This window comes from Giraffa tippelskirchi, chromosome 12, assembly GCF_054371585.1.
Source record: "Giraffa tippelskirchi isolate mGirTip1 chromosome 12, T2T-mGirTip1v1.2.pri, whole genome shotgun sequence".
NCBI lineage: Eukaryota > Metazoa > Chordata > Mammalia > Artiodactyla > Giraffidae > Giraffa > Giraffa tippelskirchi.
In genome coordinates this window covers 149675312-149701591 of record NC_137286.1, presented here as the reverse complement: position 1 = coordinate 149701591, position 26280 = coordinate 149675312, and the positions used below count along the sequence as shown (strand labels likewise).

Genomic DNA, 26280 nt, shown 5'->3' with positions numbered 1-26280 from the left:
GTGGGAGCCTGGTCTGGAGCCCAGGAGCTGGCGTGGGGCAGACCGCAGAGCACGCCTGTAACCGATCGCCCTGCAGGAGCTGGGGATGAATAATGCAGACCGGAGGCCAGGAGACACAGGCCCGCCCACGCCCGGTGAGGCAGTGAGGATGCGCCAGACAGAAATGCTCTCGGGGACACGAATGGATTAAGTTACGAGCACTCTGGGCTTCGCCAGAAAGCCTGTAACCGTGATCTCCCAGCCCCTAACGAGCCTGAGCAGAGGGCTCACCTTTCAGGCACACAGTCCCCACGGGAAGCCCACCCCCGACTCCCCAGAGGGAAGGTGCTTTCCAGGCCTCAGATCTGCTGTCTCCTTGGACATGTAGGCCGATGCCTGTGTTGGCAGAGCCGTGCCCCTCACAGGCCTGGCCTCCCACCCGTGGCCCTTATCAAACTGACGTGCCACGGAAAGGCGGCTGCCCCAGGTGACCTGGACCCTCAGGGCCTAGCGAGGAGCTGGGACAGGGAGCCTCCCAGGCTGACCCTACCCCCATCGTCTCAGGCCCTGGACCTTGATAAGCTTTCTCCGTGCAGCCCTTCATTGTAGACGAAAGGCGTCTGACCTGCAAAAGCCTTGTTCTCTCTCACTGAGGGAGTGAGGTTTGGTTTCTCCAAAATCAAATCAAGCCTATTTAATCTTCATTTGAAATTGTCTGCATAAAGCCTGAGAGCCTAGCAAATATTTATTTTAATCCTATGCTTTCAAATTGAGGTTTTCCTTTCAAATTATTCTTCTCTTGGCTGGCAGAAGCCCTGTAAGGTGGATGCTAGGTTTTTGCTCAGGCCCAACCTGCGGGTCTGGATACTTGCGGAGGGGCTGGTCCTGTCGTGAAATAACAGGAGGTGACCTCAGCCTTTGCTGAGCTCAGGTTGCATGATTATTAGCAGTTATGTTTAGTTAGTTATTGTGTTTATCAGTATCGGCTCGTGTCACTTGAATAGCCCCAGAATCTCCATGGAGATGCCCTGGAGGGGGTCCTCCTTCAAGGCGGCCCTGCCTCTCTCCGGCCTCAGCTCCACTCAGACAAGAGTGGGACGCAGCTTCAGAAACAAAGCGGACTTATGTCCCCTATGTCCCAGTAGGGCCTGACGGGCTACCAGGACCTGCCCGGACGGGGAGCAGAGTCGAGTGTGCAGACATGGAGGCTGCGGGGCTGTGCCAGCAACTCTGGATCTAGAGACAGATGGGGACAAAGTGTGCGTGTGTGTGTACATGAGTGCGTGTGTGTGCATGTGTGTGCATGAGGCTATTGTGTGTGCGTGCATATGTATATATGTGCACATGTGGGCATGTGTTCATGAATGTGCGTGTATGTATGCATGTGCATGTGTGTGTATGCGTGTACATGAGTGCGTGCTGGTGCATGAGTGTATATGTGTGCATATGTATGCACGTGAGTGCATGAGTGTGTGCACGTGTGTGTCATATAATGCATGTGTGTGTGTTTATTGTATACTTGTGTATATACGTGTGTGTGGATGTGCATGCTTGTGCATATGTCTATGCAGGTGTTCACATGTGTTTGTGTGTATGTGTGTGTCCGTGTGCATCTGTGTGATTTTGAAGGAGAGTGTGCACCAGGACCACGCCACAATCTAGAGAGTGCACCCCTATTTTTAAACTTGTTTTTACCTTTTCTACTTGGATAGAAATTGCATATTTTGTTTTTTATTAATACAAAAGTTTCAGTGAAGTCATTTTCAGCTTCTCCAGGTCAATAAGGAAATATGCTCAGTGAGGGTGGGGGGCAGTGGGGGACATTCTTACAGGTCTGGCAGAGCACACCGCAGGGTGGCAGAGTGGCACCTCCTTGGGCTCCTGGCATGGGGACGCCCACAGGGCCCCAGTGCCAACCCTGCTCCCTGCAGGGATCCTGAGGTTCAAGCACAGAGGATCAAGAAAGCCAGGGAGGAAGGCTTCTCCTGGGGAGCGGTCACCCGCCCGAGGCAGACGGGCAGGCTGCTGCTGCTGCATTTGGGGGCTGCAGGCAGCCCCGTTATCTGGGCTGGTTGGCCTGTCCCCTGCCCAGCACGGCAGGGGACAGCTGGAGTGACAGCGAGACCCCTCCAAACATGCCTGGTCGGGGGGTCTGCACCGAGACAGCCCCCGGCAGAGGTCCCGGAGACACACGAAGCGTCACGGTGAGCACCGGCCAGGAAGTGCCCTGTGCACCACCCCTCACGGCCTCAGCCCAGGCCCGGAGGTTTCGACTGGCCGGGAGCAGGAGGCCATCCCTTCAGCTCAGCTGGGAAAGACGTGAGAAGGGATCAGAGTCCCAGCCTCACGATGGGGTGTTTAACTTCGTGCTTTGGGTGGTGCTTTGGGCGCTGCGTACGGTGTCTGTAGAGTGGCGGCGGGGTGGGGGGGCTGGCAGGGGGTGGGGGGGTGGGCGGGGAGGCCGGTGTGGGGGCAGGGGGGTGAGGGGTGCCAGCAAGGGGGCCGGTGGGCAGGGGGCAAGTGGGCACCAGCAGGCCCGGCTCCTTGCGCCTGCGGGGAAGCCTGCCATCAGCGTAGGCCTTGGTGATTCGTTTTTTTCTATGCGATAGTTTAAGTTTTAAAGCTTTTTAAAATAAAAGCGGAGTGACTACCGGACTTTTGCTGCCTGTGTGGGATACATGGGGCTGGCTGTCACTTTATCGAGGCGGGGGTCCCCGAGCAGACCACGAGAAAGAGACAGCTGAGGTCCCGTGTGATGGCTTCTCTGACTGTGTCCACACAGACCCACTAGTTCCTGGAATAACTGCTGATCCGTAGGTCGAGTATATCCCCTGCCTCAGCTGTGCCGGATTTAAAATGCCAAAAATACTGAATCAGTTTTTAGTGTAAGTCTGTCCCATGCAATATTTGGGACACACATTATAAAGTTGTTTGTTGTTTATGTGAAGTTCAGCTGTACCCCAGCTGTCTGGCCATTCAAGGGCGAGAGGAAGGCAGAGGGGGCCCTGCTGGGGGTGCTGACTCACCCGTCAGGCCACACCCGGCCCCTGAGGGTTAAATCATTCTGTTCAGGCCACCAGGGTGAGCAGATGAAATGGGTGGAGAAAGCAGAAGTGGCGCTCCCCGCCCCTGCTGTAGGGAGTGAGGCTTACAGCCACCCGATGATGATGTCCTGTCCTAGGACACGAAACTGGTGTCAGTGTCTGGGTGGCAGTTCCAGGTCACAGACCACCAGCACCAGATGGCTCTGCCGAGCCCTTCCAGGACGCTCTGTGACCAGTGCACAGGAGAGAGAACCATCCTGCAGGTTTATTTATCACGAAAGGGCTTTAATGTCCTCCGTGCACGAGGGGCCAAAGACACGCTTGAAACATCCCCACCAGCAGACTGGCCTCTCGCGCTGACGGACAGCCGTCTGTCTGCCCACACCCGCCGGGGAAGCAGCTCCAGACCGGCAGGGCCGATGGTTCCCGGTGGCCGAGCTGCAGCCTCCGAACTCTGACTTCTCAGGATCACGCTCTCCCGAGGGCACGGGGCCACAGGTGGCGGGGGCGCTAACTGCACTTACGTGGTCTGAGGGAGGGGTGCTCAAGACGGGGAGGAGCCTGGCCTGGCCATTAGGCAGCAAAGCCCACAAAGCTAGAGCGGCCCGGAGCTGGCCAGGCTCTGCGGGCCCAGGGGCAGCGTGGGGCGGGAGCAGGCCTGCAGGGAGACGCTCTGCCCCAGCCGCCCGGCCGCCCAGGTTCGCACGCAGCAGGAGACAGTCTCAGGAGGAAGGGAAGCTGGAGGGTGGCTGGCGGCCAGTCTCACCCCCGGGCCCCACGCTCTCCCCTCCTCCTGGACGCCTGGGACTCCGCGCCCCGATGTGCGGGTGGGGACCAGCCCGGCCCCACCAGTGAGTGGGCAGCTGGGGTGGGTTCAGGAGCTGGGCACTGAGGGAAACGGGCCAGGCCCCCAGTCTGGCCTCTCCAGGGGGCCCACGAGTCCCGAGGCCAGCGTTTGCCGACCTCTGAACCAGCCCTGAGAAGCCAGGGCCTGGCCAGCTGCTGTGAAGGTGCCAGGAACCCCAGCCCAGCCCCTCTCCCATTGCCCAAACCGCCGCCAGCCTGCCCGTCTGCGCTAGCACCTGGAGAGCAGTGCGTCGTCAGTGGCCTCCATCCGGGAACCAGCGCTGGATCCTTTTTGAGTGAAATGGTGCAAAAGAGTGGACTGTTTCCCACTGACGCTCCTGACCCAGTGCGGGAGGTCTGGCTGGACCGGCCTCCTCCTCTTGTGTTGAGCAGCTGGTGGGAGGGCTTGCTGACTCACTGGCGCTGCAGCCGGCCTAGGACACCAGGCACATGGCCGACTTGGACGAGGGGGCTGCCTCCTGCCCGGAGACGCCCTTCATGTCGTCCGGCATCTGCCCGTCAGGCCGCCACACGTTCAGGTCCCCGAAGACGCCCGTCTCGATCATCTCCTCCTGCCAGGGGATGGGGCAGGTGCCCGAGGCGAACTCCTGGAAGAATTCTGTGTCTGCTTTGTCAAAGACCACGCCCTTGACCGTGGAGAAGGCACCCACATCCTGGATGTTCTTCGCATAGACGGTCCTGGAGTCCGGGATGAAGGGCGGGGTCAGCATCCCTGCGGACGGACAGGAGACCCCAGACCTGAGCTGACAGCCAGGGCTGGGGGGACCGCTCGCCGAGAGCCCCGTGGGTCTGCACCCCCCCACGCTGCCCTGGAGGAGACGGGCTGTGCGCCCTCCACCCCAGGGTGCCGAGCGAGGCTGGGCACTCAGTCCAGTCCAGACTCCTGTCGTCAGAACCTGCTGCCCCCTCCGCCCTCCCTGGAAGCCCGTCGGGAAGGTGGGCACTGTCCCAGCCTCACCACCCCCACCCCGCCGTGCCCCCAGCCCTGTGCCGGGCTCCAGCTGCAGGTAGACCCAGACGCTCAGGATAAACGCCTGCCCCTCTCGCCCCACCCTCGTCCGCGTGGACCCCGGGCCAGCTCAGCCCGGCCGGGTGTGGCCTCGGGATGAACGTCCAGCTCCAGCTTCCCGGGTGCTGACCACTCGGGCTGCCGGACCCCCGCACACCGCCAAACCTGCCCAGGGCTGGTCTGGGTGGCCCCCCGGGCACCGGCACCTTCGGTTCAGGCGGGGCTGCCTCCGCCCGACTCTTCCCTCAAAGGTGGCTCCTGCGGGAGCGTTGGGCTGTAAGGTCGCAGGCTTGAGCTCCAGGGATGTGGCTCGGGGGGTGTGGTGGGTCCCACACGTCTCTCCCTCAGACACACATGCACACACTCACGTGTGCACACACTCGTAAAGTGCACACACTCGCACACACACATGCTCACTTGCACCTGCTCGCAAAAGACCCAGCAGCAAACTCAGGTTGGATGATGACTGGAGACACCCCGCTTGACTTGGCTCGTGGGTTCCTTAAAGGAAGCGCCCAGCCGCGGGTTCGGGTGCTTAGCACAAAGGCGGGTCAGGGTGCCTTCAACAAGATCCATCCAGCCCTTGCCGCCTCCGAGGGTGCCCAAGAGGCCCGACCCGAGAAGGTCCGGCTTGTTGTGAGGAGCGGGGGTGGGGCCCGTGGCACCATCGGGCAGCGGACGCTGCAGGAGTTTTGCCCAGGCCACCTGCCCCACTGGCTTCACACTGAGCTTCCAGATGCCCACAGGACAGGGTGGCCACGGGGTTCACCCAGCCCCAGCCCCCCGCGGGCAGTACCGGCCTCCAGCTGCCGCCAGCTGATGTCTCTGAAGAGGGGGTGCGTGCGGAGCCCATCGCAGGAGCCGTCCTGGAACCCCAGGCGCTTCTCGGGGTCCTTCTGCAGCAGCGCCTCGCAGAAGTCCCTGCTGGCCGGGCTGAACTTCTCGGGGTAGGTGACTGCCTGCTCCAGGACCCTCTGCTTCAGCTCCTTGTTCTCCACCTGCACAGCAGGCGCAGCACTGTCCGCCCAGTCACACCGCGGGGCCCCTCCCGCCGCCCGGCCTCCCCACAGCTGCAGACACAGCTGTGCTGCAGGCCCAGGAGGCCAGCCCGCAGGAGGGGCGCACACCACCCTCCCACGTACCGGCTCGGTCTCGCGGTCAGGGCACGAAACCCTGAAGGCAGAGACTTGCACCTCCATGACCTTCCCCTCCAGCCGCTAAGGGGCAGGAGACCACGGGGTCCGTGGAGCCACAGTTCAAGCAGCTCCCCAGAGCTTAAGAGCCACTTTCAGCGGCTCCATCAGCAGGAAGCCCCCTGACAATCGCCCTGGAATTCTCTACCCCATCACAGCCAAACGCTGACCGGTCCTCCCTGTCGGTCAGATTTGCCCTTCCTGAAACTCCTAAAACTTCATGGGGGTGGGATCATCTAGAGTCACTCTTCCGGGTCCACATTCTTGCATTCATCGTGACAGGTTTGAGACCTGTCCGTGTCATGGGTGTATCCAGCGTTCCTCCCCATTGAACAGACCAAGGATGGACCACAGAATATTCGGAGGGACCACAGATGCACCCGAGAATCGATAGACCATGATAGTTCACTTTCTCATAAAAGCTCCTTTTGTTGATTTTCCCCAGAACACAGGGACCCTGGCAGGGCTGTGGGCTCAGCACAGGCCCTGAGGGGGCTTCGGTCCTGAGGCTAGCGTGGACCCCATCCTGCTGCTCTTTGGAGCCGAGGTCGGGGAGACTCGCTGGCTCCAGGCAGAGGCGCAGACACAGAACAGCCCTACGTGTTGGTCGAGGGCGAGGTCCTCGCTCTTGGGGGACCCGGTTTGTTCTCACAACTGTCTCAGGAGAGGCATGGGGACTGGGTAGGGGTGCCACTGGGTGGTCTAGCAGAAGAAACGGACGGCTGAGACCTCCGGGCAGGCCGAGGGGCCGCGGGCACGGAAGACGAGCCCCCTCTACAGTGCCGTCCGCCCCAGGCCTCCTCACCCCGGCTCCAAGCTGCAGGGTGTGGCGCCCACGAGACAGGCTGCTTTGCTCTTGTTCTGAACATGGACGGGGCCTCTGAAAGGCCTCTGCTCATGGCCCTGATGGGCAGGGCAGAGAGCCCCAGGGAGACGATGGGCCGTCCCCAGGATGGGAGTGGGCCAGGGAGGCCCAGCCCAGAGCCCCTCAGTGCCCACTGCCCCGGGAAACCAGGGGAAGCTGCCGTGCCTGGAGCAGGGCCTGCGGTCGGCACCGGGCAGGAGAGCCCCCAGGCTGAGCTGCTCCTGGGGCAGGGCTGGCGTCTGGAGACCAGGGACATCACCACGCCCCCCTCCTTCTGCCCAGGGCAGACCTGCCCCGAGAGTCTAGTGCTCCCCCACGGAGGGCCACCACCAGGTCAGCGGGGGACGCGGCTTCCGTGACCCACACACACAGGACCACTGGCGCTCCTACCTTCTCTCCGCGGGCTCGGAAGGGCCCTCTGGCAGCGATCATCTCGTACAGCGTGACACCCAGTGCGAAGTAATCCACGGAGAAGTCGTACTCCTCCCCCCGCAGAAGCTCAGGGGCCATGAACCCTGGGCAGGAAGAGCGGGGCTCAGCGGCCAGCAAGAGGAGCAGACACCCTGTCTCCCTGGAACCAGCAGGGTCCTTGCACTGTGACACATAGGGCAGATCCCCACCCCCGGGAAGTGCCCCCCATCATGAGAGTCCCCTAGGCACGGCTGCTCCCAGCAGAGACCCCCCACCTGGGGTGGGTCTCGCCCCACTTTGGTGCCCACGGCAGATGGAGCAGGTGTCTGAGGCTCACGAGGAGCCTGCGAGTTAGCGGGGCTGTGGTCAGAGGCAGGCGCTCAGTTGCTGCCCAAAGGGGCACAAAAGGAGAAGCCGGAGCCCCAGTGTCCAAAGAGCGGACTGGACGCTGGTGGCCTGTGCGTTCCACCTCTGGGGGGTTGGGGTCACGTGCTGGGCCCCACGGGCTGAAGGGGATGTCCTGAGGGTCTGCCCCAGCCTCCATCCCTGGGTGCCAAGTGCAGAGGCCAGCCTGGCACGTGGGGAGGTGGACAGGCAGCATCCGGGGCCCATGGTCCACTCCTGGGGCAGAAGGGTGCTCAGGAAGTTGGGGGCTTCTCTGTCCGGATGACTGGATGTCCCCCCAAACCAAAGCTGAAAGTGTGTCTGTTTCCAGCCTCTCTGAGCCCTGCAGGGTCTGCCCATGTTTGTAGCGAGTTCCCAAGGGGGACGTGACCACAGGACATTCTCCCAGGGGCTGCAGGTCAAGTTCAGAAGAATCACTGGCCCCAAACGCAGCCTCTCATCAGGCAATTACACTGCCGTCCAGGTGCCGCAGACTCAAGAAAGACAGGCTCTCCAACCACCGTTCTCCATGGAAACGTCCGGGAGGAGGCCCCGCGGAGACGCAGCGTCCGGGCGGCAGATAGCCCGCTGGCCCCTGCCCTCCCGCCGCCCGCTCGGACGCATAGACGCGGTCTTCAGTGGCGACGGTGAAAGTCGCCGCGTGAAAGAAGAACCGAGCCGGTCAACAGGGCTCAGTCCAGGCGTCAGCTCCTCCGGGGGGAACCGCCCGTCTCCCTCTCCCCACGGCGCAGCCACGCGAGCCCCCACTTGGGTGGACTGCAGCTTACCGGGGCTGGAGGGAGCGGGGCCAGGGAAGCAGGTATGGAGGGCTCCTTGAGGCCCCACTGGACACCCCTGACCCCAGGCCCTGCGGGGCTGCTCGCGGCCACACCCGGCGCCTGACCTCCAAGGCTCGGCTCAGCACAGCCCGCGGACGGAGCGCCCGCCCGGTGAGGCCTGGCGCCCCCTGGCGGCCAGCAGGGCCCCCCGCAAGCAGGGCGGGCCACACCTGCGCTTCAGCGGCCTCGCTTTGGCCCCGGGGAGGGGCCCCTGCGCGTTCTCCTAAGGACGCGATTCCCCGGAAGAGGCGAGAAGCGGCTCCCTCACACGCTCACGCCCAGGGAGAAACCTCAGAGATCTGTCCCAGGATCCAGAAAATTCAAGACAGACCCTTTTCCTAAATAAAGCCCTAGATGAGAAAGACCTACCGTGGGGACAGACACAGCCTCCAAAGGAGCTGAGAGCACAGGATGGGACAGAACAAAGCCCAGCAGCTCCGGTCTCACCCCAGTGGTGAGACCCCCAGCCCATCCCCCACTGTGAAGCCCTGCTCCCACCTGTCGGGGGTGAGAGGAGGTGGGGGCAGGACCCCCCAGACACGCTCACGTGAACACACACACATGCTCTGGACAAGGGCAGCCCCCATTGCACGGCCTCCTCGTGGCCATGTGGCGTGGGGAGGGGTGGGCCGGGCACGCCCCGAGGCTATCTCCCCGTCTGCCCCCCGGGATGCCCACAGCTGAGCCCCTGCCCGGCCCCCGCCCAGTGCCCCCTCCCTCTGCCCTGCCGCCCTCAGCGTGGACCCCAGGCTCTGTCCACGGCGGCGCTGGGGGGCTTCTGTCCCCAAGGGTGGGAGCGGGTGCCACTTCCGCACAGCTGTGCAGGCCCCCCAGCTGTTTCCCTGCCTACTCTGCGGATGAGGGAGCAGTTTTCCGACACCCCAGCGTCCACCACGCCCCGTCCCCAGAGAGCCCGCACCTGGGGTCCCCGCGTAGCCCTTGGTCTTGCTCTGCCCTTCCTTCAGCTCCACGGCCAGCCCAAGGTCGGAAATGCGGACGTTGCCTGGAGAGCAAACAGCTCAGGTCACCGGCGGCCCCACGAACCGAGGCCCGCGGTCTTCCTGGAGCCGCGGGAGCCTTGGCCAGCTCCTGCACACACACACGTGCACTACAGGCACGCACACGTGCACGAGCCCGGCACAGGCACACACAGGAGACCCGCTCCTCGCTGTGGACAGACGGGGGCGTCCAGCGGGCCTGCAGCTGGAGTCCGGGGCACCGGCCCCCAGCCAGCCTCTTCCGCGAGCTCTGCAGCCTTGGCCTGTGGGGATGTCGGGTGTCCATCCGGCCTCTGATGGGGAGGGGGCCCTAAAGTCACTTAAAGGAGGCCTCGGCCTCTGGAGTTGCTTTCTGATAAGAAGCCCAGTTTGACTCCTCACAGAGGCAGCAAGGAAAGTGATGAGTGAGGACTCGGCCATAGCCCGAACTGTTTACTAACAGCCCCACACACTCCCGATGCCTGGACCAATTCCCTGCAGCCCTGGGCGCCCAGTCAGGCTCCAGATTTCACTTGGGGATAATCACTGAATGAACAATAAACAGACGTCAGCTGGATCTTTGTGCTGTGAAACTATAACCAGCATTTATCAAAGCTGGTCCCTCCCCTACTGACGACCTGTCAGGCTGCAGAGGGGAGTCGGAGGAGGGGAGGCCGGGCCGGGAGGCAGGCAGGGCAGGGAGCCCGGCGCACCGTCATCGTCCAGCAGCACGTTCTCGGGCTTGAGGTCTCTGTAGACGATGCTTCGCTGGTGCAGATGCTCCAGGCCGCTGACGATCTGGGCCGTGTAGAAGACGGCGCGGGGCTCCTGGAAGCCGGGGTTCTCCTCGTCCACGTTGTAGATGTGGTACCTGGGGGCAGACGGCGTGGGGCCCATGCTTCTCTGGCACAACTACCGGCATGGGCCCACAGTTCTGACGGCAAGTAAACTCTTGGGGAAACGTTGAGACCTCTGAGGCCGTCCAGCCTGAGGAGCCCGCGGCAGAGCCGGGGCCCCGGCCCTGGTGTCCTCGCCCCCTTAGTCCTCTCCGTCCTTCTCCAGAGCCGCTACCGGCAGAAGCAGGCGGTTCTCCCAGGTGCCCCCGCCCCGCCCTGGCCCACAGGGCTGGGAAACGGGCCCCAAAGCCACTTTACAGCCACCAGCAAAGGAGCCAGGCAAAGGGAGGTGCAGGCAGGCCGTGACCAGCCCGAGGCCCACTCGACGCGAGCGGCTGACCCAGAGCCTAGGAGCCTGCTCCAGAATGGGGCGCAGCCTGGTATAACGGAGTATGGTGCAGAAAAATATAGTGCCATATAGCAACGCCGTGCTGTGCAGCGCAGTGTGGGGCACAGAGGGAACGACAGGACGGGGATGCGGGCGGCCTCGCCAGCGCGGCGCGGTGCGGCGCACAGGCCGACGTGCCCAACACAGTGCAGCCCAGGGCCGAGCTCACACGACCTCACGCCGCGTCCCCAGCGCACTGCAGGGCGCGGGGGGCGGGTGGAGGCAGGCGGAGCGTCAAGGTGGTTCTCTTGTTGTTTGCAGGCTCCAGACCCTTTGCTCCTCCTCCATGAACGCGCACAGGGGGCTCAGCCAGAGCCTCAGCCCCTCGCCTGGCAGGGGGCCAACAACTCACCAGGCATTTCAGGGCAGGTGAACCTGGCCGGTGGCCGGGCCCAGTGACGGCCCCTCACCCTTGGGAGGGACATGTGAGTCCCTGATTGTCTCAGAGGCCCTAGCTGACTCTCCACAGCAACCACGGAACACCGGTGTTCATCTTTATCCCTGACGCACAGACCAGCGCTGGCCAAGAGTGGCCGAGCTGCCCAGCTGACAGACGGGGCCTTTCCCCCCGGAGAGCCCAGGGTCGGGCCCCCGGGTCTCCCGCAAATCCAGACCCTCTGGTTCTCCCTGCGGGCTGACAGCCAAGCCGCGGTTCCAACGTCCGCCACACCGTGCTTCCAGCTCTGCTGCCGCCCCCGGGGCTCCCACATCTCACTGAGACCACGGACACCTCAGGGTCCGGAAGACAGAGAGGAAGGCTTGAGGAGGCCAGCACGTGGAAGCAGCCCCTCTGGCCCCAGAGACCCTGCGCGGTCAGCCAAGCCCTCCTGGCCCCGCTCCCACGAGGCCGAGAGGAGCCTTACCGGATGTCGCCTCCATTCATGATGGTCATCACCAGGCAGAGGTCCGTCTTGGTCTCGAAGGCGTAGGCCAGCGACACGATGAACCTGCTGTGCACCTTGGCCAGGATCTTCTTCTCCACCATTGCACCCTGCAGAGTGGGGCGAGCACCCAGGTTCAGGCAGGAAAGAGAAACCACTCCAAACAGCCAAGGCCCACCAACCGGAAAATGTCCCAGTAAGACACGGAGGTGCAGATATATTTTTTAAGAGGTTGTACAGAGCAATTGGTCCAAAATTGGGAAAGCAGTATGACAAGGCTGTATAGTGTCACCCTGTTTCTGTAAGTTATATGCAGAGTACGTCACATGAAATGCCAGGCTGGATGAATCACAAGCTGGAATCAGGGCCACCAGGAGAAATATTAACAACCTCAGCTATGCAGATGATACCACTCTAAAGTCAGAAAGTGAAGAGGAACTAAAAAGCCTCTTGAAGAAGGTGAAAGAGACAGTGAAAAAGCTGGCTTAAAACTCGACATTCAAAAAAGTAAGATCATAGCATCTGGTCTCACCACTTCATGACAAATAAAAGGAGAAAAAGTAGAATCAACGACAGATTTTCTTTTTTTGGACTCCAAAATCACTGCAATGGTGACTGGAGCCATGAAATTAAAAGACACTTGCTCTTTGGAAGAAAAGCTATGACCAACCTAGACAGCATATTAAAAAGCAGAGACATCACTTTTCCAACAAAGGTCTGTATAGTCAAAGCTATGGTTTTTCCAGTGGTCATGTATGGATGTGAGATTTGGACAATAAGAAAGCTGAGTGCCGAAGAATTGATGCTTTTGAGCTGTGGTGTTGGAGAAGACTCTTGAGAGTCCCTTGGATTGCAAGGAGATCCAACCAGTCCATCCTAAAGGAGATCAGTCCTGAGTGTTCATTGGAAGGACTGATGCTGAAGCTCCAACACTTTGACCACCTGATGGGAAGAGGTAATTCATTGGAAAAGACCCTGATGCTGGGAAAGATTGAGGGCAGGAGGAGAAGGGGGCGACAGAGGATGAGATGGCTGGATGGCATCGCTGACTCAATGGACATGAGTTCGAGTAAGCTCTGGGAGCTGGTGATGGACAGGGAGGCCTGGCGTGCTGCGGTTCATGGGGTCGCAAAGAGTCAGACACGACTGAACGGCTGAACAGCAACAACCGAGCCGTTGCAAGTAACTGAGTGACGCGCTTCCCAAGCCCGATTTCGCAGGGACAGGATGCAGCCTGGGAACCCGTCATGCACAGAGACTTCAGGGGCTCCCACCACCAGCCTTGCAAACGCCCCTGAGGTCATGCAGGTCCCTGGGCACCTGTCAGCACTGGCCTTCCCTTCCAGCTCCACCTCTGCAGACCCAGCCCCTCTCCTCTCCTCTGGACTGTGGAGATCAGCCAGGTCCCACTGGCCAGCACCCCCCCAAGCCACCCCGCACCCCTGGTCACTTTCTATACTTATCTTAAAACCCTATGAAGTCCGCTTAACGTGCTCCTAAAAGCTGTGCTGGGCAAGGAGAAGAGTGCTTCTTCATTGGGGAAGCCCTTTCTCTCCACTGCATGGGAAGATCTCAGGCAGATTTTACTGTAAAAGGTCAGCAAGGTTCCTGAACTCGGGAGAGAAGCAGCTTAGTTCCCTAACGGCTGGGTTAAAATTGCAGGTAGATGGCCCCGAGGGTAACCCCTGCCCCAGAGTCCATCGGGCAGAGCACCATCGGGGGGCCCTGGGCAGGGTGCTGCGGGGTGGCTGCCGTTCGCCCCAGCACGGGAACGCCAGCGCTGGACGGAGCGCTGCCAGAGATGAGTATCCAAGACACTAAGCCGCTTTCTCTGATCCTGCCGAACGGAGCCTGATGCCAGAGGCAGAGCAGGGGGGCCGCTGCACCCTATCCACCCCTGTCCCCCCGGAACCCAGGCAGCGCTGAGCCAGGCACCCTGGCCTTCCCGCCCCGGCCCCAGGGACGCCCTGGGCAGCCTCACTGCACAACCAGGGAGTCCCGGGAAGCCGGAGGAAGGATCTGGGGAGCCGATCCAGCCTCCCCGGCACTGACTGCTGTGTCTCGTGGGGGCGCCGACAGACTGAGGAGGACAGGGAAGGTGGCACACCACCCACACCAGCGATGCCCAGGCCGCAGTTCAAGGAGGATGGCCACCCAGCCCAGCCCAGGCACGGGGCTGGAAGCTCAGAGCAGCCAGACAAGCCGAGCCGCAGGCCCAGCGTGGAGCCTCACCCGCGCCCGCAGCCCTGGCCAGGCACTCGGCCGCTGTGCAGACAGGCGGGCCCGATCAGGGGGCGCAGGGGACGGACCCCCACCCAGGGCCACACTGCTGTGCGCCCACCACAGGGTGAGCCGGCCCGGGGCGCCTGGGCCCGCCACCCCCCGGAGCAGCACAGCCCACCTGGTACCCCTTCCGCTTCTTTAGCCTCTTCTTGTTTAGCTTCTTGCACGCGTACAGCTTGCCGGTGGCCTTCATCTGGCAGGCGAACACCTCCCCGAAGCCGCCCCGCCCCAGCACCCTGAAGTCTAGGAACCAGTCCTCGCCCATGGGCTGGGCCTCCAGCCACTTCCACTGCAAGAAGCGCAGGAAGTAGAGGCTGTCCAGGAACTCCTGGAAGGGGGCCTGGCCTAGGTGCACCAGGACGGCCTGCAGCAGGGGCTGGAAGAGCCTGTCCCCTGCCCCCTCCCGGGCCCGCGCCGCCGTCTCTGCATCCAGGAAGCCGCAGAAGAGCTGGGCCTGGGGGTCCAGGTACGTGGCCCGGATGGCCTGGGCCTTCTGCGGCCGGAGGGCGTCGTCGGCCGTGTCATAGTCCTCGAGGTCCCTCCAGAGCTGCAGGGCTGGCCCGTGCTGCTCGTGGGCCCGCAGGAACTGCTGGAAGAGCCGCTTGCCAATGGGCTGCTCCAGGCAAATGCCCTCGAAGCCCAGGTCCAGGCTCGCCCGAAGCGCCTCACACTTGGACAGCGGGGGCAGCTTGAGCCTGGCCAGGTACTTCCTGTCCCGGGAGGCCGGGCCGCTGCTCGCGTCGAAGCTGCCGCGGGCCGCGATGAAGGCCGAATTGGCCACCACCGTCTCCAGGGACCCGAAATCCATCCCGGCGCCGGGCTCTCTCCACGTCCGGCTCCCACGTCCCCAGCCGGCCTGACCCGCTGCCCTTGGCCTGTGGCCCGTGCCCGCCCTCAGGACGGGAGGCTGGCCGGGTGGCGGGAGCCCCAGGAAGCCCGCTGACGCAGCTCAGGCTAAATCCCGGCCAGAGTGGAGGATGTTCAGGGCAGCGAGCAGGTGCCAGAAAAAGACAATCCCTAAGCTGCTCGCAGACGGATTAGCCAGACCGCGCTGCCCACTCCTTCCTGCGAGGAAGGACATGCTGGGCCCAGGCCTACCTAGTGAGCCCGGAGGCCCTGCCGCAAGGGAGCCGCCCCGTCCAGCCCGCTGGCCCGAGCAGGCGGGCCGGACCCTCATCTGTTTCCTGGTGGGGACACAGGGGCCCAGCTGAAGGGAGGGGGCCCAGGAGGAACCTCAGTTCACGAACATGGCTGGTTTTCCCCACTGTGTGCCATTTTTGTCTTTAGAAAAGCAATCAGTGAGAAGACCAGCAGATGATAGTTTAGGAATAGACTTCCTGGATGTCCACAGGCGAGACATTGGCCAAGGGACTGGTCAGTATGTGAGCCCTGACGTCCGTCCCGACCTGACACTGAGAACAGTGGTGTCAGGCTGGTGGCGCCCCTGCCCTAAGGTCACCCTGGCTCTTGCCGAGGAATCAGCTCGCCGTCAGCCCCTGCCCTCACCTGTGTGGCTGGTGGGGTAGAAATGCCAAGCATCCAGGTGAAAATAGAATGGGACGCAGGACACACCAACTACACCTGGGGTTGAGGCCCCACGGAGAGAGGGGAATGAAGAGGCCAGGGACACACCTGGGGCTCACGTGGGACACGCCTGGAACACACCTGAGACTCACCTGGGCTCACCTGGGACACACTTGGTCTCACCTGGGACACACCTGGGCTCACCTGGGACACACCTGGGACATGCCTGGACACACCTGGGGCTCACCTGGGACATGCCTGGAACACACCTGAGACTCACCTGGGCTCACCTGGGACACACTTGGTCTCACCTGGGACACACCTGGGACATGCCTGGACACACCTGGGGCTCACCTGGGCTCACCTGGGACTCGCCTGGGGCTCATCTGAGACACAAAATTAAAGTTTTTATTCAGAGTAACTGTAGACTCACGTGAAGTTGTAAGAAATAATGCAGAGACCCCTGTGCCCTTGCCCCGTCCCCCAGTGACAGCATCTCCCCCACTTAGCCCAGGGTTGAAGCATGTATACCGACGTGGACTCAGCCGACACGCAGGACCCCCGACACCACATGGTCCCCTTTTATAGACACCCACCCCCTTCCCTCCCTGACACTGTCCTGAACCCTGAAAACCACTCAGCTGTTCTCCATTTCCATAAAGCTGTCATTTCAAGAATGCTATATGTTACAGTCCATGGGGTTGCCAAGAGTCAGACACAACTCAGCAGCTGAAAAGCAACAACTCCTCATAAGTGGACTTGCACATTGTATAACTTTGGGGACTGGCTCTTTTCACTCAGCGTGACCCCTGGAGGCACGCACCTGTAGGACCACTGGGTAGTATTCCACGGTGTAGGTGGACCATGGCTGGTTTAATCATTCACTTGTTGAAGGACATCTAGGTTGATTCCAGTTTGGGCTATCATAAATAAAGCTGCTATAAACATACAGATATCCATGCAGATATAAAATTCAATTTCTCTGGGATTAATGCCCAAGAGCATTGCTGGGTCACATGGTACTTGCAATATTTGCATGTTTAATTTTTTAAGAAACTGGCAAAATTTTCCCCAGATGGTGCAGGATGAGATGGTTGGATAACATCACCAACACAATGGACATAAGTTTGAGTAAACTCTGGGAGATAGTGAAGGACAGGGAAGCCTGGTGTGCTGAAGTCCAGGGGGTTGCAGAGAGTCGGACATGACTTAGCGACTGAACAACAACTACTACTTTATATCCCCACCAGCAACATATGAGTGACCCAGTTTCTCAGCATCTTCACCAGCATTTGGAGTTGTTGCTATTTTTTATTTCAGCTCTTGGGATAGGTGGTACCCCACTGTGGTTTTAATTTGCATCTCCTTACTGGCCAAGTACGTTGAACATTTATCCAAGTGTTTATTTCCCATCTACAAATCCTCTTTGGTGAAATATCTCTTCACATCTTTTGACCATATTGTAACTGGACTGCTTGCTTTTCTGCTGTTGTATTTGAGGTCCAATTTTTCAGTTTTTTCTTTAATAGATTGTGATTTGGGTGTCAAGTCTAAGAACTCTCTGTCTAACCCTAGTTCTTAAAGATTTTCTCACATTTTTTTTTCTAAAAGTTTTATACTTTTACATGAAACCCACGACCATTTTGAGTTAATTTTTTTGCAAGCTGTGAGAGTTAATTTTTTTGCAAGTTTTATACTTTTACATGAAACCCATGACCGTTTTGAGTTAAATTTTTTGCAAGCCTTAGGTCAGGGTTATTGGGCGTTCAGTCGCTCAAGCTCCCCGTGTTAAGAAGGTCATCTTTGCCTCAGTGAGCTTCTTTGTTAAAATCTGTGGGCGCATGTGTGTGAATCCATGTCTGAGTTTTCTGCTGTGTTTTTTGGTCTCTGTCCCTCTGTCCCTCACTGTCTTGATGACTGTGTTTATATCATGAGCCTTGAGGTTGAGTAGAACAAGTCTTCCTACCTTATTTTTCATTTTTAAAATATTTTCCAAAAAGTAAGTATTCCAAATAAAGAATAAAATATTTAACTTTTCTAGTTCCTTCACCTTTCTAAATAAATTTTAGAATAGCCTTATCCCTAGATACAAAAAAAAGATCTTGCTTGGGTGTTGATAGAAATCATGTTAAAACAGTGTATCAGTTTGGGGAGTATTGACATCTGTGTAGAGTCTTCCAACCTGTGACACAACATGTGTCTCCATTTATGTCGAGTTTTGTCTCATTGTCACCATGTGGTTTTCAGTATAAAAGTCCTGTGCCTGTTTTATTAGATTAACACCTAAGTGATTCCGTTTTGTTTTGAGCAGTTGCTTTCTAGAGCTCCTTGCGTGTGTCTTTGATATTCACAAGTTTGATTGCAACGTGGCATGGATTGCGGGTGCCTCGTCAGCAGTTCTCTCAGCTTCTTGGGTCTGAAGAGTTACTCCCCAGCCCCCTTTCTTCCCCTTGCAGGACCCCGACGACGCGGGCGTCGGTCTCCACCGCGGCTGGGCCCCGACCTCTGCACAGGGTTTTCTGGCTCTAGTTTCTATCTGTTCAAACCTGGAAACTTCTTTTTCTTCTTTCTTGTCACTGATTCTTTCCCCTCTCCCCTCCCCTCTGCGGAGGAATACATTCTTCGAGCGTTTTAGTCTGGCTTCTGTATGTTTTTAATCTAAAATTTCCATTTGGTTCTTCTATGTTTCTTTGATTTCTTTCCTTAAACTTCCTACTTCTGTTTTGCCTTTTGTTTCAAGCACGTTCACAGCCACTTGCTGGAGCATTTTCATTGTGGCAGCTTCACAACCTGTCGATGATTCCAGCCTCTGTCACCCCAGTTTTGACACCTGTAGATTCTCCTGTCTTGATTGCTTTGAGATCTCCCCGGCTCTTGCTCTGGTCGGTGACCATCCACTGACCCCGGGCATCTCCCTGTCGTCTAGCCCGTCAGTTTCCGCCGACTCCTCTGAGCCCCCAGCAGCAGTGGAGAGGGGTGGCTCCCGCTCCTTACGGCCCCCCGGTGGGAACCTGGGGTGAGCCCCAGACCAGGGGGGAGTCGTCTGCTCAAGTTGTGCCAGGCATGCCGGGCAGGAAGCTGCCCCCTCCCAGTGCCCTCACCACCGCCATGCGTACATGTCCCATGAAGGTCACTGGGACAACACGTGTGCAGCTCAGCACGCGCGTTCACGCTTGTGGGAATTCAGAGACCAAGTGTGGAGGGTTCAGTTCCGAGACTAAGCCCCAGAGCGTCTGCACTGTCCAGGCCAGGGCGGCACAGAGTCTGTCCGGCAGGTGCTGCCCTGCGCCTCGAACCTCCTCCCTTGGGGTCCCAGCTCCACGGGCGTGGACAGTGAGACCGAAGCCCGAGGCCACACTCTGCGTTTCTGTTGCCCTGAAGTTCCAAAGCCGTGAAGGTGAACAGTGCGAAAGAAAGCGCCCAGGACCTGTCCAGCAAGAAACCCAAGAAATTATCAGTCCAAGCTAAATGCTACAATTCCATGTGAATTTTTATCATCTTGCTGACAAAGTCTAAATCATCGTAAAGAAAATGGCATAATGACTGGAGGGTTTTTCATAATTCTTACCCTGGAAGAAACCTTCTGATTTGACCTTGTGGGTTCCTCAGAGTGAGTGTGACAGTGGACAGTGGATGGACAGCTAGAGCTTTGTACAACCCCCGTCAACCCAGCCAGTTCTGCCGTGGTGTCTGTGAAGGGGCCTGTTGGTCCATCACACCTGCCTGGCGTTGCCTCTTCTGCCTCATCGTGGAGGAGGGTGTCATCCCTGGGCAATGTCTGCTCCCCGGCGAGCAAAGGTCACGGCCCCGGCTACGTAGACCACCAAGGCTTCTTGGTTCTGACCACACACCACAGGGGTCTGGGGGTGGTCCAGACACTCAGGCCCCCCGCAGGTCAGCTTCCTCAGGAACTTGGGGGTGGGACCGGTGTCAGAGGCCGCCAAGGCTCCCCAGGTGGCTCGGACGTGGCTCCGGGAGGCGTGTCCGCTGCCCAGACACAGCTACAGTCCCGCAGCCACAGGCGAGGCCCACGGGAGCTCCCGGCCCACCGGGCCCGTCTGGGTCAGAACCTGCCTTTGAACAGCACACCCAGGGCCTGGCATTGTTCAGTCTGAAAAGCACGTCTCGCTGTAGGGCGGTGGACCCCTCTGTGGCTCTCAGGGCAGCACGTGAGTCGTCACCCAAGCTGTGCTCAAGTGTCAGGACCCCCAAGCCCCCAGCCCGCCTCCCGGGGCACCAGTGAGCTTGGCTCTCCCGCAGCAGGAGTAACAGCAACAGGACCCCCCCCCAGCTCCCACCCCTCCGGGACCCCCGCCGTCACCCCATCACGACCTCAGGCTCCTGCCCCCTCAGCTCAAGCCTCTCGGCCACGGCTGGGCGCCGGGTCCAGGCCCGGCCTCGCTGACCTGCTCTCCTGATGGCCCCTCCAGGGCGCCTGCTGGTCTCCTTGCTCGCTTATTATCAGAGCAGATAAAGTCCCCGCCAAGGGCATGCGTGAGGAGGGGCTGGCGGTGGGGGCTCTGCCCCGACATGCCCGGGGAGGTGGCGGAGGGCACCTTATGGCAGGCGCGATAACACCTGCCGGGACCTCCCTGAGCTGGGCGCCGCGGTGCCCTTGGGCTCCGAGGAGGAGAGCATAAAACTGGGCGCGCGGCTTCCCCGCAGCCAGGGTGGCAGCGGAGCAGCGATGGCGGCGCTGCAGGAGAAGAAGTCGTGCGCGCAGCGGATGGAGGAGTTCCAGCGCTACTGCTGGAACCCGGACACCGGGCAGATGCTGGGCCGCACGCTGTCCCGCTGGGGTCCGTGCAGGGGGCCTGGGAGAGGGCAGGGGCCGCCCCGTGGCTGCAAGGGGCTGGTGGTCCCGGGGCCCAGATCAAGCCCTGCCAGCCTCCCGTCCCCGCCAGCCGACCCCGAAGGCCTGCCCAGGCCCTGACACCCCTGGCCCCGGGCACCCGAGAGCGGGGGGCAGCTGAGGACAGGCCTCAGAGGCTCAGACCTGGATTTCAGGGCAGCGGGTTTAAAGCTAGGTTCCTGAAACTGTCATTTTTAAGACGACTTTTATGTGAAGGGGCGCGGGGGTATTGGGGTGAGAATGTTCGGGAGCAGGTGGAGTGCCCACCCGAGAGGTGATGCGGTGAGCGCACGCACGTCCCCGGTGACCTAGCGCCCGACGCGCCTCTGCCCGCAGTGTGGATCAGCCTCTACTACGTGGCCTTCTATGTGGTCATGACGGGCATCTTCGCCCTCTGCATCTACGTGCTTATGTGCACCATCGACCCCTACACGCCCGACTACCAGGACCAGCTCAAGTCGCCAGGTAACTGGCGGCCGGGCCCGGCTCCGCTGACCCCTCGGGGAGGACGTGGAGGGACGGGCACCGGGGGGCCAGGAGGTAGGGGCTGGCGTCCAGCACTGAGGCCGCTCTCTGGGAGGACCCTCGACTCCTCGCTGGCAGGAGGCCAGCAGACCCAGGGCTGGAGCCGCATCTAAGGAAGGCGGCCACTCCCCGTGTAATGGGGCTAAGTCGGTGCCTAAACAAGGGGAAGAGCTGGGGAGACGCGCTGGCCGGGGACAGGCAGGCAGCCCCTCTGAAGCCTGGGGATGGCATCTGGACCAAGACCTCCGCACGCAGCCCATTAACCCGGGCTGAGGGCAGACAGCAAAACAAGAGAGAGACGGAAAGGGGGCTGAAGGAAGCTCAGCTTTTCCAGCCCAGCGACTCAGTGCTTGTCACCCCTGCGTCCTTAAGGCTTTCTGAGGAGGAAAATAATCCAAGACCACCCAACAGCAGTGCTGGGCTGTGCCTGGAGGGGGCAGGCCCGCCACCCTGAGCATCGGCCACAAATCCTCGTGACAGCTGGGGTCAATCTTTAGAATCAACAAAACGGATCAAACGTGGAGGATCTCAGTGCAATCTCAGAACAGGACCTAGTAGACGACAAGCTTGAAAGCACAACATGATAGACTTTGTCTCAAACCCGCAGGCTGGCAGGCGGGGTGAGGGCGGGCCTCCTGCAGAGGGAGCCCCGGGGCCTAACCAGGCCTCGTGCAACTGAGCGGCTCCCTGGCTACTGCGCAGTGTCCCGGGCTCACCGTGGGGGCGGGGTGGGGGCCTTCGAAGGCCTGGGCCCAGCATCCTGGGCGCCACCTCCCCAGGCCAGGCCAGCAGCACAGCACACGGCCTAAACGTGCAGCCAAACCCTGGGCATTGTATCCTCTCCCCAGGGGTGACATTGAGGCCGGACACCTACGGGGACAAAGGCCTGGACATCTCCTACAATGTGTCTGACAACAGGACCTGGACAGGGCTCACACAGGCCCTGCGGCAGTTCCTGGCAGGTAAGGTGTGACCCGGGCTTCAGTCTCCACTCTCCTTTCCTAAGGAGCTGGGTAGGAGGTGGGCTGTTGCTTGGGCAGGACCACAGGTGCGTCCCCCCCAGGCTACTCGCCTGCAGCCCAGGAGGACAACATCAACTGCACGTCCGAGAGGTACTTCTTCCAGGAGCACTTCCTGGCCCCGAACCACACCAAGTTCTCCTGCAAGTTCACAGCGGACATGCTGCAGAACTGCTCCGGCTGGCCGGACTCCACCTTTGGTTTTGCAGAGGGAAAGCCGTGCTTCATTATCAAGATGAACAGGGTGAGTGTGGGGCCGGAGGGGAGAAGGGCCCCTGCCTCCTGCCCCTGCAGCCCCTCACCTGGAAGCGGCCGTCCGGACTCACCACCTGCTTGACTGCGGCGAGCCACGGAGCCCAGGGCAGTCCTGCGCGCAGGACGGCTGGGAAAAGCAAGGTGGTCAGCACGGGGAGGGCACCTGGGAACACGCCCGGGCCCGGCGCTGAGGGATGGACCGAGAGGACCTGGCAAACCTCTGGAGGCTGCCCTCAATGGATGGGGACCCAGGGGGCGCGGGATCTGGCAGGGGTGACACTGTTCACTTTCCTCTCTGAGAGGCGGCGGAGGCCATAGACCTGTGCTCTATGCTCAGCCTGGTCCAGCCAGGTTCTGTCCCCTGGTGGGCACCCAGAGCAGGAAGGCCGGGGTCCCCGTGAGTGAGGCGGGTGCTACCCTGGGCCCTGGGCACCAGCAGGTGCACCCAGGGGCCGGGACTTTCAGAGGTGGAGCCAGGTGGGGGCGGGGTGGCGCAGGTGGGCGGCTGCACAGGTGTGGGAGGCAGATGCCGCGGCTTGGGCTCTGCCACCTGTCAGCCAAGACCACAGCCTGGGCTTGGAGCAGGAGGGGCACCCCTGCCGAGTCCTCACAGCAGGACCCCCCAGGCCCTCCCGGCCGCCCACACTCACAGCCGCTCCCTTGCAGATCGTCAAGTTTCTCCCCGGCAACAGCACGGCCCCCAGGGTGGACTGTGCCTTCCTGGTGAGTGACCCACGGGCCACGGCTGTCCTGTTTGGACTAGGAACCCCTCAGGAAACACTGATCAGGTTTCCCCTAAAAACATCTCAAGGGTTGCCTAATAAAGCAGGTGCACGGAGAGCAGGAAGCTTTATGTTAAGTGGTTTTTATCACAGGGATGAAAACCGGTAAGAAACACCAGCACTTTGTTTTGCTTCAAAAAAACATCTGAGACAGCGTATCCCCAGCACACTTCAAGATGCCTGTGGCAATTTGGAAAACCCAATGCACTTCTACCACCCTCTTTTGTCCTCTTGTTTCCCTATTTACAAAACAATGCTGATTAACACCAGCACCGCTGATTAACAGTGTAGTTTACATGCTGCCAAGAATTGGCATTAATTTAGTCCAGTTTTTCTCGAAATGTGTTTTTAAGTACAACATGGATAAAACTAAATTTGTCTTCACTGAGTATTTTCTAAAGTTTGCTTTCTCGATTACGCCCTGGGCCCGGGCCCTTTGCCGTCAGCAGGGGCACCCCACCGGGGTGACTCCACACTGGTGCAGCCCCCCAGGGTGCGGGGTGTGTCCTGCTCCAGCGCTCTGTTTTTAGCTTCCTTGACGGCACACATGTAGGCTGACCCGAGGTTTTAACAGACACCAGAGTGCCCCTTCCTGCTCTTGGTCAGGCTTGGCCTCTGTCGGGCCGTGCGCTGACCCTGACAGTGGACGAGGGTGGCTCCGGCAGCAGGAGGACGCAGTCCTGGTCTTGGCAGGCGGGCCACACAGCCTTGCAGGCCGCCAGCCCCACACACTCGGCCCGTCACCTTCTTTATCCTAAGAGGGTTTAATCTGGAAGGTACGACTTTGGTAAGTCACCGGGGTCTTGTGAACAAGTTACACCACGGACGGATTCCTGGTTGATGATACAGACTAGATCTGGTTTATGCCAGCTGTTTGTGCAGTCATCTGCTTTGCACACGTGCACACACACAAACACCCATGCACACACGCAGACTCATATGCAGAGCATGCATGGGTACACACACATGTGCATGCACCCAGTCTGGCCTTTCTCGCAGCGGCCTCTCACCCGCAGGACCAGCACCGGGACACCCCGGCTCTGCAGGTGGAGTACTTCCCGCCCAACGGCTCCTACAGCCTGCACTACTTCCCCTACTACGGGAAGAAGGCCCAGGTACGTGGGCCCCAGTGCCCGACAGCAGCCACTGCTCACGAAGGGACGGCCAGAGACGTTTGCCTATGAAAGGAAGCCAGGCTGTACTTAGCCCACCCTAACCACTTAACCTCCAGGGGTCTCCCAAGCCCACGTTCTCGTTCTCACCCAAAATTGACATCAAATCTGATCATTTACCTTCCAAGGGCCTCCTTAGACGACTGCATATCCACTTAAAATCATTTTCTCCGAAGCTCTTGCTTGCTTTATCCTCTGTGTTGTTCCACATTAATTTTTATCAGATATAGTTGAAGCTGAATCAGGAATAGTTTGAAGTCACGGGTCCGTCCCTCTGGGCCGGGTCTCCTCATTTCTAAGCAGGAGACGTCCGTAGCTCCGTGAGAGCTCCACCTCTGCGCGCCAAGTGCCGCCTTTGTGTGCCGAGCACCTGGCCGCGGGCCCAGCCGCCCTCTCACGAGGACCCTAACCAGCATCTCTTCAGCCCCACTACAGCAACCCACTGGTGGCCGCGAAGCTCCTCAACGTCCCCAAGAACAAAGAGGTGGTTGTCTTGTGCAAGATCCTGGCGGAGCACGTGACCTTCGACAACCCCCACGACCCCTACGAGGGGAAGGTGGAGTTCAAGCTGAAGATCCAGAAGTAGAGACCCAGGCTGGCCCCCAGGCACAGGGTGACCCCGACACCTCGTCCGGCGGAACCCAGCACCGGGGCGGCTCCGCACCAGATAGCCCTGCGCCAGGCTCGCACCATCAGGATCCCATCAGACCTCTTACTTTTTAGGCCGATTTGTAGCTTCGATAAACAGGCTCACACGAGGACCATACGGCAGCCGCTGCACAGCTGAGACGCGGGAGGACTCGCCTCGTCCACGTGCGCCGCACCGTTCTCACTGCAGCTTACTGTTCCTATACGTGACTATGGACACCAGAAACGTGACTTAGGATTTCAGGCATTCTGGACGCTGGTTTTAAAACACACAACTCCTAAACTGTAAAAATCAAGTGTATTAAATTCACTCTTAACCTACATAAAAGAGTCACGTCTTTCCTGATGATGGGGAAGAGTTAACTAAAAAAACGGAATGAACTAAAATTTAGTTAACCGAATTAACTTAAAAAGAATTAACAAAATTAACTAAAAAATTCTCTTTCTATAACACTTTCAACGGCAAGTCGGGGAAGTTATGAACCAGCGTGGGAGGGGCTGCCCCAAGGACGCAGCCGGGATGCAGGGTGTGGCCACGTGGTGGAGCCCGGACCCCAGAAGTGGTCTTCCTCAGAGCACGGTCTCCCCTCCAGGGCGGGGGTTTCCAGTCCCAACCCGTTCAGAAAACCCTGAAACCAGAACATCCTGTCCCAACGACATATCTGCTATTATCTGTCACCCAGAGCCCTGAGCCCCTAGAGGAAGCCCCAGAGCCAGGGGACAGGGGACCTGGGGTGGGGACATCCGCCCTGCTGACCCTGTGGTGGCAACTCTGAGCCACCTGGGAAATGTCAGGTCAGAGACCAGGCCATCTCAGGGATGCCGTGACGTACCAGAGGTCAAAGGTCAGGGGTACAGTCACCCCGGAAATGACTCCAAGGCCTCGATGGGGCCGTGGGGGGCCCGTGGGGTCCACGCACAGTAGGCAGCCTGCCCAGGCTCCCCCTACAGACCCCCGGAACGTGGGACTACCGACTCGGTTCAGGGGCGGATCGGTCCAGCTGCTGAGCGGCTGTCCCTGCCGGGGGTGGGGAGGGGAGTAGACGGCCTCAGACCCAGCCCCGGCCGGCCACGAGGCACCCCTGGACAAGAGGGCTGGACCTGCTGGTCAAGTTGCTGCTGACTACACAGGCTGACCAGCCCCAAGGGTAGGGGAAGCCAGACTCTGGGGTCAGAGGTCAGAGGTCTGGGTTCAAGTCTGGATGCTTCTCCCGCCAGGCCTCGCACCAACATCACCAAGGCCTCAGGTGCCTGCAGGGCACTTGCAGGAGCTTGCGGACACCCCCCAGGGACCGCCGCTGTGCCACCACCAGAGTCAGGGCTTGGCCTGTGTAGCCCTAGGCCGTCCTGTCTGCAGAACTCAGGAGTCACTAGCTTATAAATGTGCCCACCCCAAGAGGTCACAGGCCACCACCACGGGGACACAGGGTGGAAGGATGCCGTGTGGAAGCCCTGAGGTGTGGCACTCCAGGATGAACAGGCTGGGG

The 26280-nt window shown here is 60.0% G+C and overlaps 2 protein-coding genes across 2 annotated transcripts; one reads left to right on the top strand and one right to left on the bottom strand.

The window, feature by feature from the left end:
- Positions 1–3287: 3287 nt before the first annotated feature.
- Positions 3288–14824, bottom strand: GRK1 (G protein-coupled receptor kinase 1). Its single transcript, XM_081551586.1, has 7 exons — positions 14135–14824; positions 11716–11843; positions 10282–10439; positions 9511–9594; positions 7348–7472; positions 5696–5897; positions 3288–4602 (listed from the first exon to the last, which is right to left on the bottom strand). Exons 1-7 carry the CDS (start codon positions 14822–14824, stop codon positions 4304–4306), a joined length of 1686 nt encoding a protein of 561 aa, XP_081407712.1. The 3' UTR covers positions 3288–4303.
- A 5281-nt stretch (positions 14825–20105) lies between these two features.
- On the top strand, positions 20106–25121 carry ATP4B (ATPase H+/K+ transporting subunit beta). Its single transcript, XM_081551585.1, has 7 exons — positions 20106–20339; positions 20729–20857; positions 21766–21879; positions 21981–22180; positions 22858–22914; positions 23990–24088; positions 24570–25121. Exons 1-7 carry the CDS (start codon positions 20228–20230, stop codon positions 24729–24731), a joined length of 873 nt encoding a protein of 290 aa, XP_081407711.1. The 5' UTR covers positions 20106–20227; the 3' UTR covers positions 24732–25121.
- The last annotated feature ends 1159 nt before the right edge of the window (positions 25122–26280 follow it).